Below are 12,050 nucleotides of genomic sequence, written 5' to 3' on the forward strand. Positions count from 1 at the left end.
GCAGGTGTGACAGGAAAACCCAGGGGTCTGGTGGATTGGCAATTATTCCAAGAGGTGGGAAGCTGATCAAGGGACTGCACAGGGTGCTTCTGCCTGGGAGACACAGTGGCCTCAAGGAAGAGGCCACCTTCCTGACAGAAAGCAAGCAGAAAATATTGTACTCCTTCTTGCAGGGCTTAAGTTTGAAAATGGGACACAGTGGTGGAGAAAGTTCTGTGCCCCTCCCCACCCCAGGAGAGTCTGGCCAGGAAAGGGGTCCCTCAACAGGCCCTGGGCAGCAGAGACCACCACAACAATGCCAGGAAATTCTCAGTCAAGTTTAATGCATCATAAAGAAGTAAAACTACATTGGCATATTTAAGACAAACACTTTTTTTTTTTTTCTATGCACACTATCCACTGGACAGCCCCCTTTTCAAAATAACTACTTTTAACAGTTGAAGACAGTTTTTCAGAAATTCTTCACATATTCAACCTTCTACAATTTTCCTTGATTTTTTCATTTGTCTGAGAAGGAAAAAAAAATTATGAAACCTGAAAACATCTACATTGCAAGCCACTCAGAATGCATAATTGCATACATTAACCAATGTATAACAACTGTATTTTACTTAGTTCACTCTATTCATCAATAAAAGAATATAAAAATCTTGTTCAATCGAGAGTTGTGTATTAAAATAGATTTGTTTAGTACTGCACAGTTTCTCCCGGAGTTGTGAAAATGGTTGAAGGGACCTTGTGCTTTCTGGGCAACAGAAAAAGCCAGTCCCTCATGTGTTCATTTTTTAAAAATTAAAAACAAAAAAGGCTATTCGGCACCACGTGATATGCTGATGTGAGGGACCAGCCTTGTGTCCTGCTCTGGTGGCTTTCCATAATTACCTGTTTGTGCTAATTGATGGAGAACTCACAGGGACAGGGACAATGGCACAGGGGGTGGGAGCTGGGAAAAGCAGGGTGTCCATCAGCCCCTCCCCAGGCAGCACCTTGCAGAATCAGGAAGACCAGCTAGCAAACAGGCAGGTGCTCTGGGATTCTCTCAGGCTAATGCTTGACACTTCCCAAATATGCTAAAAGCTAACAAAATGTTAAAAAGGAATCAAGTTTCCAAAAACAAAATCCTCCCAAACTTTTTTAACTTTCCATGCCCTGTCCCTCCCCCAGTCTTGTGTCTGAGTCTCCAGTTTAAGAAACAACCCCTTGAGGCAGTTTTTTTTTTTCCCTGTACCATTTCAGCAGATATTTCTACAAAAAACCCCAACCAACCAAAAAAACCCAAAGCAACAAAATAAACCAACCCAAAAAACTCCAAACAAAACAACAAAAAAATCATGTTGCATATCTTTAAAAATGCAGTACAAAAAGGTTATTTTTTTGGCATATTATCTGTACTGACAAGAAACAAAACCCAGAATATTTATTTGCTTTGTTGTTTAAAAAAAGAATCGAAAATGAACAAAAAGACAGAAAACCACAAAATAATCACTTTAAAAAAATGAAACCCAAACTGTCAAAGGTATCCACTGTTATGGTTGATGCTAAACCTTGCACAAAAACTCCATGAGAAAAATACACTGATAGCAAAATAAGTAAAAAGGACCTGCAAAAGGAGTTTTACAGTCGTATTTTTTAAATATTTTGGAACGCATATACAGATGCATCAGCATGAAAATACTTCAATATTTTACTAGAAATGCTAACTTCATACAGTTTCTTTATTTAAATATCTGCAATTCTCAAGTCTAATAATACGGAAAAAAAAAAGATCTTTTGTTTCCAAGGCTCTGTGAGTGTCCGTGATGCTGTTCTGGTCACAAAGACCCCATATCCAGGTCTCCTGAACCAATGGGGCCAAACTTGTTCCTGGTCACAAAGACCCCATATCCAGGTCTCCTGAATCAATGGGGCCAAACTTGTTCCTCTGACATCCATGTCAAGGGCTAAGTAGCTCAGTTTCTGGTTATCTCACCAATTCCCCCCCACACCCATAGCTTTCAGCCCAACTACTTCTCTAATCCCTCACTAACTCCTCTCTTCTGGAACAGAAAGCCTGTCTGCCACCACAAAAGGCTCTCCTGCCTCCTCTACCAGCCATGCTCCTCTGGTCCATCCTCAGTCATAAATACATTAAGGCCAACATAACAAAACAAAATGTGATAAGCACTGAAGGTCTTGGCAAATACAAAACTGCAGCACAACCCGCCCTGTGGGTGCCACAGTGACCTACAAACTGGGCTGCCTGCTCGGAGAGTCTCTAAGCGTATCAAAACTGAGATTGCTCCTTCTGCCCTTGGTTCCAGTCTCATCTCTCCTCTGCTGATGTGCATAAAGTTTCTCGTGGCCATTCCCACCTCCTGTCAGTTGTTGCCCTGTGATGGCTGCAGAGCTTTGTGCATGGCAGCAGAGGCAGCAGAGGGTTTGATCCAGGGGATGGAGAGCAGGGAGGTGGTGGTGGTGGTGGTCATGGTAACCTGAATCATCTGCTCGTTTTGTATCAGTCTAATGAGGGTTTTGAGACGTTCCAGTGATGACTGAGTCCCTTTCTGCTGGGCCATCAGGCTGGTTTTTAGCTCTAAGCATTTCTGTCAAATAAAGAGGAGAGGAGAGAGAAGGAAAGACTGAGAATACATTCAAAGTGGTGTCAAACATCTCTCCAAACATCCTTTGGTGCCTTGGGTGCACATTCTGCTCAAATGAAGCATGTTCTCCTTTGGGGAAAGCAAAACCACAGCTTAACAAATGGAGCAATCAGCAGTGCTGCACACACTGCAGCAGCTGTCTGAGGGAACAATATCCTTCCCAGGCCAAATGCACTTGGAGGGTGTTTCTGACTCCATCCTGCAGACAGGAACACTTTCTGCACTCCACAGAGATGCCTGGCACAGGAGTGCAAGAGCTGTGTTACTGAAAATACAGAAGGCACCACTCAGGTCTCTCACTCTTACCAAAGAACCCTGATAAATGCTCACCAGGATGCATTTCATATGTGCCACACATTTCAGGGAACAGGCACTCTGAAGACACATTAATCTCACTGATATCTCAATGATATCAATATTTTTCCAGCAGAGAACTTTGCTCCAAGACACAACTGTCACACCAGAGCACTCACAAGAAAGCTTTCATCCCTCAGGGTGGCCACATTTCTCCCCGTGATCTCTTGAAATAAAAACCTCCATGCAAATGGGCACGAGAGCAGGAGCTAAATAAAGGCATCCCAAATCCTCCATTTCTCCAAGAACAGGTGGGAAGAATCAGTAATTCTCCCATAAATTTCTGCATCCAGCACCCCATTCTGCAGTGAGGGACAGACCCACACCCTGAGTCTGTCTCCAAGATGAAAGGGGACAGTGGCCTGTAATACCTGAAACCTGTTTTCTTTCTCCCAGAGCACCCAGGATTATGATTACTTCTCTTTGGCTATGGTCCAGACTGCCCAGGGGTGGGGATTCTCCAGTCCTGGGGGTTTGGGAAATGCTCACTTGAAAATCAACCTGTTTGGAAAGCAACTGTGTGGAGCTGCTCAGAGGTTGGTTTAGGGACATGAAATTTCACATGAAAGATAAATTATGTTCTGTTTTTACCATTGCAGCTGTGGGTGTATGAGAGTGTTCCCTTTCATATAAATCTCTGTTAAAATGTCAGAATGAAATTGCTCTGTGTGGGACACCTTTAATTTATTTTCTTCTTTCAAGTGGATACATTTCCAATAAATATAATCATTGGCACATATTACCATTTAAATAAGACAGTGCTGCCCACTGGAAGAACCTGGTTCTGCTTAGGTAGAAATCTTACTGATTTTGACAGCTATGACACACACCTGATAGCTGACAGCTTTTCTTTTTCCAAATTTCCTCAGCTCACTGCACTCTCCTACCTATTACACACACATGTGGTTCCATTAGTGCTGCACACATGTACAGGGAATATACAGTGATGTCTTTTAACAAGTTATTGCTTTTCCTTCTACTTTGTTTTATGTGATAAATATTTTAACATGCCCCCTCTGGATAACTGCAATGGTAAAACAAGTAGTGAGCAGTTATTCCTGCAGCTGCCACTTGGCTTTTTCCAGGGTAAGGAAGTGACAAATATTTATTGAGGCTGCCCTGAAAACTAACAGCTGCCTCTCAGGGTGGAAGTAGCCCCAGATAGTTCCTTCAGTCATGAAGGGTAGGAATTGGGCTTTGAATTCAGCTACTCATAGCACAGCACGTGTGTAAGACACCCCCAGACAACATTTAGCTTTGAAATCCGTTTGGAGAGACAAAATAGTCCATGTCCAGTCATGGAGAAATGCTACAATATTCAGTAAAGATGGTTATTTCTACTTAATATCAAGAGGTTTGAGCTAATGGACAAGCAGCTACCACTGGAGGACAAGCTTGCAACCAAACTTTTCCCCTAGAGGATGGAAGTGCCTTGAAGTCATTGGGTACCTCAGAGCTATGGATGCAACGACAAGGAAGGCAGCCATGGCTACCTGTGGAATTTTGTTTGTTTACCACAGAAATTCAAGTGATTTCTCCTCCTCTGCCTCCCAGAGTGGCTTACTTTTGTGCATAAAGAAAATGCACACGTACTTCCTCAGAGAGAAACACATTCACACTTGAAAATCTACTGCCTGGGAGCTTGAATCATTTTCTAGCCACAAAATACAATTTTTTTGGGGGCTTGAATTCTTTATAAACATCTCTTCAGGAGACTGTGTGTCCCCATCAGGTGTCCTACCTTCACTGCATTGTTGAGAAGTCGATCTTTTTCTTCCAACTGTCTGTGCTCACTCTTCAGCTCACTGCTCCTCTTTAATAACTTTCTCTTCTCCTCTTCTTTGACTGTGGAACAATAAGATTAAGGATGCAGAGGTTAAGAAAAGGATGTACTGTGCACTTGAGGACAGAAAGGTATTTTGCAGGGTGAGTTTAAGGTCTCATTCGTCTTTTATCAGCAGGTACAGCCAAAAAAATCTGGAGTTTCTGCCTGCAGGAATTTCTTCACTAAAAGGGTGAGCAAGCATTGGAAGGGGCTGCCCAGGGAGGTGGTGCAGTCCCCATCCCTGGAGGTGTCCATGGAACAACTGGACATGGCACTCAGTGCTCTGGGCTGGTTGACAAGGTGGGATCAGGTTGGACTCAATGAACTTGGAGGGTTTTTCCAAACTAAATGGTTCTGGGATTCTGTGCATGTGTCTGTGTCAATGGTTAGCACACAGGAGGACAACCCAAAAGGTACAGGCACCTTTAATGTGAATTAAAATTAATCCTTAGACTTCATGTGATCCTGGAGGTCTCCAAGAAAGAGGTGAGTGGCATTTAGGAAGAGGCCAGCCCCTTGGAATGGCAATAGTTAGTGACCCTGGCAGAAAAGCACAATTATAAGTGTGCCAGACCTCCATAAAGGTCCTTACAAATATGATCTAATGCCCCAAACAGGCTGTTGTAAGAGTGCAACAGGGAATTAAAAAAGAACAATGCTCAATGCAGAGTGTCACACATGACTCAAGTGGCTGCCATACCCCATAACACAGAAACAATGAGAAGCTGGTGATGCTGTGGTGTCAGGCACACTAGCTTGGCATTGTGCACACACCCAATTCCACTGCTCTGCTGAGCCTGACTCTGCCTCACCATGATTCTGCCTCAAAATCCTGTTTTCAGCACTGTTCCAGGGAAGGCACCCTTTGATGACAGCTTCCTCCAGCAGAGTGAAGCTCCTGAGAGATCACTTTCAACTTCCTTACAGAGAGAAGGCAGCAGAGGAGCAGATCAAGGGGAAGGGGACAGAAAAAGTCTGCTCTCCCCTGTCACTCATGGCCCCATGACCTACACCATCAGACCTGGCAGCATTGTAATGCTATTTGATATTTCAGCTAACAGCATTGCTATCATGAGCAGGGAACCCCTTGTCAGAGGCTGAGGTAATCCCTACCTGTTTTATGAGTAACATAGGAGTGAACAATAGCCAGAGTTCCAGTCCATGGCACATTGTCATCTTTCTTTAAAACCTATAAGCCCAGGAAACAATAAATGGTTAGGATTCCAAAAAAACACGCATTACTGTTTGCTCCAGCCTTACTGATTGGCAGGACCAGAACTTGGGTCCTTGTCTCAGAACACAAAAGTGATCTCAAAGCTAAACACAAGAACTCTATGGCACAGAATCTACAGTTTAGAGTTTTAATAATTTTTTTCTTTCTTGTGCAATCAGCATTATTCACAGCAACCAGACAGTTTAGCATATCTCACATAACTGTGATGAACAGCTGTGTGTAACAAATGTGATTTAAAGAAAAGGAAGTTTTCTCCTCACACCTTTCAGATCCACTGGTGAACAGTGTCTTCTTCTGACACTGCCTTCCTCATCTCTAAGATTGACATTTAAGATTTTCTTTTGTCTGGCTGCATTCTGGTGGTGTCACTGTAAACAAAGGAGCTGAAGGAACTGAAAAGACATCTTAAGAGGATAATTCTTAGCAATTACAGGCAAGCTATAGCACTCTCTTTATGTTTTAACTCTAGGATGGTAAAAAATACAGAAACAAATACTGCAAACTGCACTAAAACCATCTCAGTACTTCTTTATCTAATGTAGGCCACGAGCTACAACAATAGGTTAGATTTGTTTAGGGGTACACAAATCCAAGGTGTCTCCCATTTTCCCTTCTTGATACACCATGCTCCATGTAGCTTACCTTCTGTTGGCACTTTGGGCAGACCCAGAGCCCTTTGGGGGCAGTTTTGAGGGGTGGGTCCAAGCAGTTGAGGTGATATGCTCTGGGACACGTGCCACAGGGCTGCAGGTTAACGCCACGCTTGCAAGCAGTGCAGTGCTCATCGTGGTGGATCTCGTTCTGCAAGAGAAGGGTGCCCTGGGTAAAGTCAATCCATTGAGAACTTCTCTCTACACAGCATTCAAAGCCTCTATTGCAGCAGACAGGCTCCTTCAAACACGAAATCTAACTGTCAAAAGGACCCTGACAGACACAGAAGACAGAAGTAATAGATATATGATAGCAACAAATACAAACGACAAGTGACCCAGAAGCAAGTAACAGAAATTGAAACAGAAACATAAAACCCTACTAATTAAACACAGGAGAGAGTCAACTAATACAGCCAGATTGTGAAATAGGAATTATTTCACTTTTTTCTCTGCCAGTTTGTTACTACAACACATGAATCCCCATGCATGGCTGTGTCCTGGATCACAGTTAATGTGGGAATCACTTGTCTGTCATGCCCAAAGCAAAGGGAAGCATAAAGGAAAAGGGTTCTGGGGAAGAAGCACAGTCCATGTTTCATTCCCACTGCCTCAAAGGGCAGCTGGGGAAACAGGAGGCTGGAGCACAGCCTTGGGCTATAAACCCTCTTTTGTGAACTCCTCTGGCCTCTTTCTCCCTGGCACTAATTGGTCTCTGCTCAGACTTGCTCTGACAATCTTCCTCCAACAAGACTGATTAGTGCTTTGTGTGAAGCAACACACAACATGAACTGAGACTCATCAACAAAGATACAGTGTCATGTAGTAGATTGCTATGCTAATCTGGCGGCAGCATTAATTACTCTTTTTAATTAAGGAGACTGATTCTGAAACTCTCATGCCTTGTGAATCATTACAAATAATAAAAAATTCCTACTGCTTTTCTAGGAAGTAGAATAGTGATTTTACGTTTTTCAATTCCAAAAGTGTGCTTTCATTTTTGGAATAGTAATTAAAAAGTTTCATGGCAGTTTTAGTCAGGTTTATATCCTGAATTCTAAACCAGTCCTGTCAAAAAATCACTCTCCAAAATATTACTCTTTATAAACCACCTGCTCAAAGAATCTTAATTTTAACCCCAATGTAAGGAGATTTAATCTTTACAAACTAGAATGGTTACTCATTTTTCTTATGAAATTTTCATTAAACTCATAAATCTGGACTAGCAATTTCTCAATCAGGGGAGTCAACAAAGGGACTAAACTCAAGCCTTGCATGTGAAAGCCCAAGAGTTCACCTCTTTAAAATTCTAGCTTAGGGACTCAAATATTTAGTTAAGTGGGAGAAGAGAATACTGCAGTTAGGTACCTTGAGAGTGACTACAACAATCAGGGGCAAGCACTGAATACACAGTGATGAGAAAGATACCTGCTAATACACAAACTTTGCCACACATACCTTCCAGAATGAATCCTCATTTGCTAGCATGCAAAAGAAGGGCAGAAAACAGATCAGTGGAAAACACATTGCTGCAGTGGTTGCTAGTTCTCAGCTGCCGGAGTAATTTTAATCAAGATGTGGCATAGGAGATCAGGACATTGCCAAAATTAATGCAGGCAGTAAAGAATGTAACAGCAAGCAGGGAAGTTAGCATTTGAGATTTAAAAATGTACATTGCAGGAATCCCATGTCCAAAGGTCTGATGCTAAAAGATCATAGTATTTGGAATTTTCAGAAATTTTCATGCAGAGCTCCTCTCCACATGCCAGTAGTCAAAAAGTATTCCTGAAGGACAACAGGATGCTGGGTGTTGAAAAGGCTGGCCCTGAACCAGCAATGCACTCAATGTGGAGTGTGAAATGGGTGCCTCCAACTAATCCTTAACACAGATTTAAATGTTGAGCTGATTCCTGGACAAAATGGTCAGCTCCTGTAGGAGTGAGCCTGAGGGGATCACCAAGTCCTTCTCATCAGACTACTCCCAACCAGAACACCAGTGACCTCTGGATGAACTGAGTCTGCACTGGTTGTATTCACAGCCTGACAGGAACAAGAACCAAGAGAGCTCACTGGAAAGCAGGCCAAGCCTTCCATAAAAAAAAAAAAAAAATAAAAATTGTGGATATCAACACACTTTGATCCAAAAATAAAAAGCCAGAAAAAATAAAGAGCTTTATGGAAACTGCATAGTGTGCTGATTTAATAGAATCACAGAATATCCTGAGCTGGAAGGTACCAGCAGGATCATTGAGTCCAGCCTCTGGCCCTGCACAGACACCCCAACAATCCCACCCAGTGCCTGAGAACATTGTTCAAAGTCTCCTGGAGCTCTGGCAGCCTTGGGGCGGTGACCAGACCCAGGGGAACCTGTTCAGAGCCCCACCACCCTCTGGGGGAAGAACCTTTCCTGATATCCAGCCTAATATGGCCCTGGAACAGATACAGCTATTTGCTTGAGTCCTTTCAAGGGGCTAGAGCTAATGCTGAGCTTGCATCTTCATTTTTATATTTAACAGCCTCTGATAGATTTTTTTCTTCCATAAATTTCTCTACTTTTCCCAAAAATTCTAGTATACTTTGGCAATGAGGTCCATAAATAATCACAGACTAATAAAATGTGTAGATGTTACTTCATATCTAAAAATACACACACAAAGGTCCACCAATGTATGACACCATGATTACTCAGGGGATATAAATGCTATTCAGATAACAGAGGCTTGATAATTGATGAATCTTTTGTACAAATGATACATGTCAAGGGATGTGACCTCATTTCAGAAAAGACATTTTCATTTAAATCAATCCTGATCAATTAACATTTTGATCAAAATTTACAAGAATTGTCTTCTTCTGTATATCCAGAAATGACAGTTGTTTCCTTGACATCATGGGGATTTTTTTTAGTTAGTTTGTTTGTCTTTTCAGCTCACTTTTGCTGCAAAGCTTTAAACTTCTTAAAACATGTCCATTTCCCTCTTCTAGTTGATGAAAAATTAACTGAAGACAATATTTTTAAAGGAGCATTTTAAAAGAGAAGGGCAGCCATCTCTGCTCTGAAGCTGGAGAACTGCATCACTGCAGAGCCAAGCAATCTGGGACAGCACCTGCCTTCTGCTCAGTGCTTGCACAGCATCCAGCAAAACAGGGCTGGTGCCAGAAATACCCTTGCAGAGGTGGGGGATTCTGCTATAAAGAAGTCCATCTCAACATTCTCAGAACTCTGGATTCTGAAAAAACCAAAGATACAGGACTCAAAGAGGAATTAATGATTAAGGAGAGAGGTTGCTGATTTACAGGAAGCTCTGAGACAGCTGCAACAGTAGACATCTGTCACTTGCCCACTTCCTTGTAAATAAAATGAGAAACACGTAGTGAAAGGAAGGTCAGAAATATCAAAACCTAACTTAAACCCACCAAGGGGCTGGAGGCACAACTTGCTAACAATGCCATTCTGTCCTGATTTCTCACATGTGTTTACATGGGGAAAGCAAGTGCTATGATAAGACAAACAATCTATTACAATTTTATTTTGAATATAAAACTAAGCCAGGAATAATATTCTTTCCAGTGGGGCTCACATGAGCCTGGCTTCCTTCTAAGAGGCATGTCATCATAGCTGCTTCCTGTAATAACCTCTCCTGTCCTCTGAGACCAAATGCATAAGAGGTAAGTAAAGTAATGTGTATTGTAAGCAGGCCAAGTGTCTGTATCTGAAATGTGGAATTTTGAGGGCAGAGAGAAGCACTGCTGCCTTTCAGTCGGTGCTCCTGTGGTGCAGGAAGTCAAGGCAGGGGCAGAAAGGTGAATCTCAAGCACTAAACATGACACTTGACAGTGAGATTGAGCAAACACTGAAAAACTGTCAAAACTTCATGTCTCAATTGTAATTACCCCTGAAAATGCTCCTAATACTGAAATAATATTTGACTTAGATAAAGGTCTCTCTTCCCTTATCTCTATAGCTTCTCAGTAGAGAAAAAGTTATAAAGGCAAAACAAGGGCAAGGATAGAATTGAATTTCTTTACTGGCTTTGTCTTCTCTTCTGAAACAGAAGTTTCTCACTTTCTTTCTTAAAATAGTACATGGGTCTTGTCTGAAGAATTAAACTATACGCAACATTCTCTGTGTTTCACCTCTCATTCCCAACTCTTTGTCTTCTCTGTGTTGCACATTTTTTCCTGAAATGTGCTTCTACCCATGAGCTAATCATCAGCATCCCCAAATGGCTCCTCTGAGTTGTCAATTCTCATGGAATTTGCTATTAAGTTTCAGATATGAAGTTCTTATAAGTACAAGACTGGAAGGCATCTTGAAGGTCATCAGGTCTAGATTTATGACTCTACCTCTTGGAATCAGAAAAACTGGCTTTCAGCCCTTGTTACTGAAGCAAAATTTGTGGGAAATTTCTGGTGCCTGAGGATGGAGAGCAGTTTCTTAAAGCCAGTTGGAAGAGGCAAACAAAGTCTAAAATAGTAATAATTTTTTAAAATGTATTTTTAAGTACTTGGGGTTGGCAACACTACTTTCTTCAATCAGTTCTCTCACTGCATGGTGCTTAAAGTGCCTGTCTTAGGTTGCAAGATGTGGCTGGGGTGTGTAATCTATTGCCATCTGTTAGAGGTGGGGCAGTTATCTGCTGTTAATTGGGCCGACCAATTAGGTGGGCGAGTTTTCTTTATCTCCTGCACAACCAATCCTCCCTCCAAGAAATATCATCTGTTAATGAGCCATTGAGTCTCACTGCATAACTAATAAAAATTACACAATCCCATTATGAGATGCTTTGCCCAGGGGGAGGAGCCAAACATTTCTACCTGGATATAATCTGAGATTTGGAACACCAGAGACAGCCTTTTCCACTGGATTCCCAGAGGAGAATCTTTCTTTTCCACTAGATTCTCAGAAGAAGACCAGGCCCATCTGCAGCACCACAGGACCTTCAGAGGAAAACTCCACCCTTCTACAGGATCCCTGCTCCAACAGAACCACCCCTGGCACTGCAGGAGGGCTGAGCCACCATTTAATGGGACTGCTACCAACACCCTGACCCACAGGGTGTCAGGGCCTATTCTGACTGTCAGTTTTGGTTTGTATTACTGCATTTCTATTTCTTCCCCCTAAAAAAAACTGTTATTCCTACTGCCATACATTTACCTAAGAGCCCTTTAATTTCAATATTATAATATTTCAGAGGGAAGGGGTTCACATTTTCCATTTCAGGGGAGGCTCCTGCCTTCCTTAGCAGACACCTGTCTTTTCAAACCAAAACAGTGCCAGAGATCAGATTTTCCACTGACTGCAGAGGTTTTGGATCCATCTCTACTAAACCCTTCCATTGTTTTTG

The 12,050-nt window shown here is 42.2% G+C and overlaps 1 protein-coding gene across 2 annotated transcripts in view; it reads right to left on the reverse strand.

Moving 5' to 3' along the window:
- Positions 1-314: 314 nt before the first annotated feature.
- PHF21B (PHD finger protein 21B) overlaps positions 315-12,050 on the reverse strand; it is a 132,828-nt gene continuing 121,092 nt past the window's right edge. For both annotated transcript variants that reach the window (XM_064736582.1, XM_064736573.1), the window contains 5 exons: positions 8,161-8,183; positions 6,695-6,853; positions 5,932-6,007; positions 4,735-4,838; positions 315-2,582 (listed from right to left, as the gene is read on the reverse strand). In XM_064736582.1, coding sequence (XP_064592652.1) covers positions 2,358-2,582; positions 4,735-4,838; positions 5,932-6,007; positions 6,695-6,853; positions 8,161-8,183 — 587 coding nt within the window. In that variant the 3' untranslated portion in view covers positions 315-2,357. The remainder of the gene's footprint in view (positions 2,583-4,734; positions 4,839-5,931; positions 6,008-6,694; positions 6,854-8,160; positions 8,184-12,050) is intronic.

This window comes from Zonotrichia leucophrys, chromosome 1A (genome assembly GCF_028769735.1).
Source record: "Zonotrichia leucophrys gambelii isolate GWCS_2022_RI chromosome 1A, RI_Zleu_2.0, whole genome shotgun sequence".
Lineage (NCBI taxonomy): Eukaryota > Metazoa > Chordata > Aves > Passeriformes > Passerellidae > Zonotrichia > Zonotrichia leucophrys.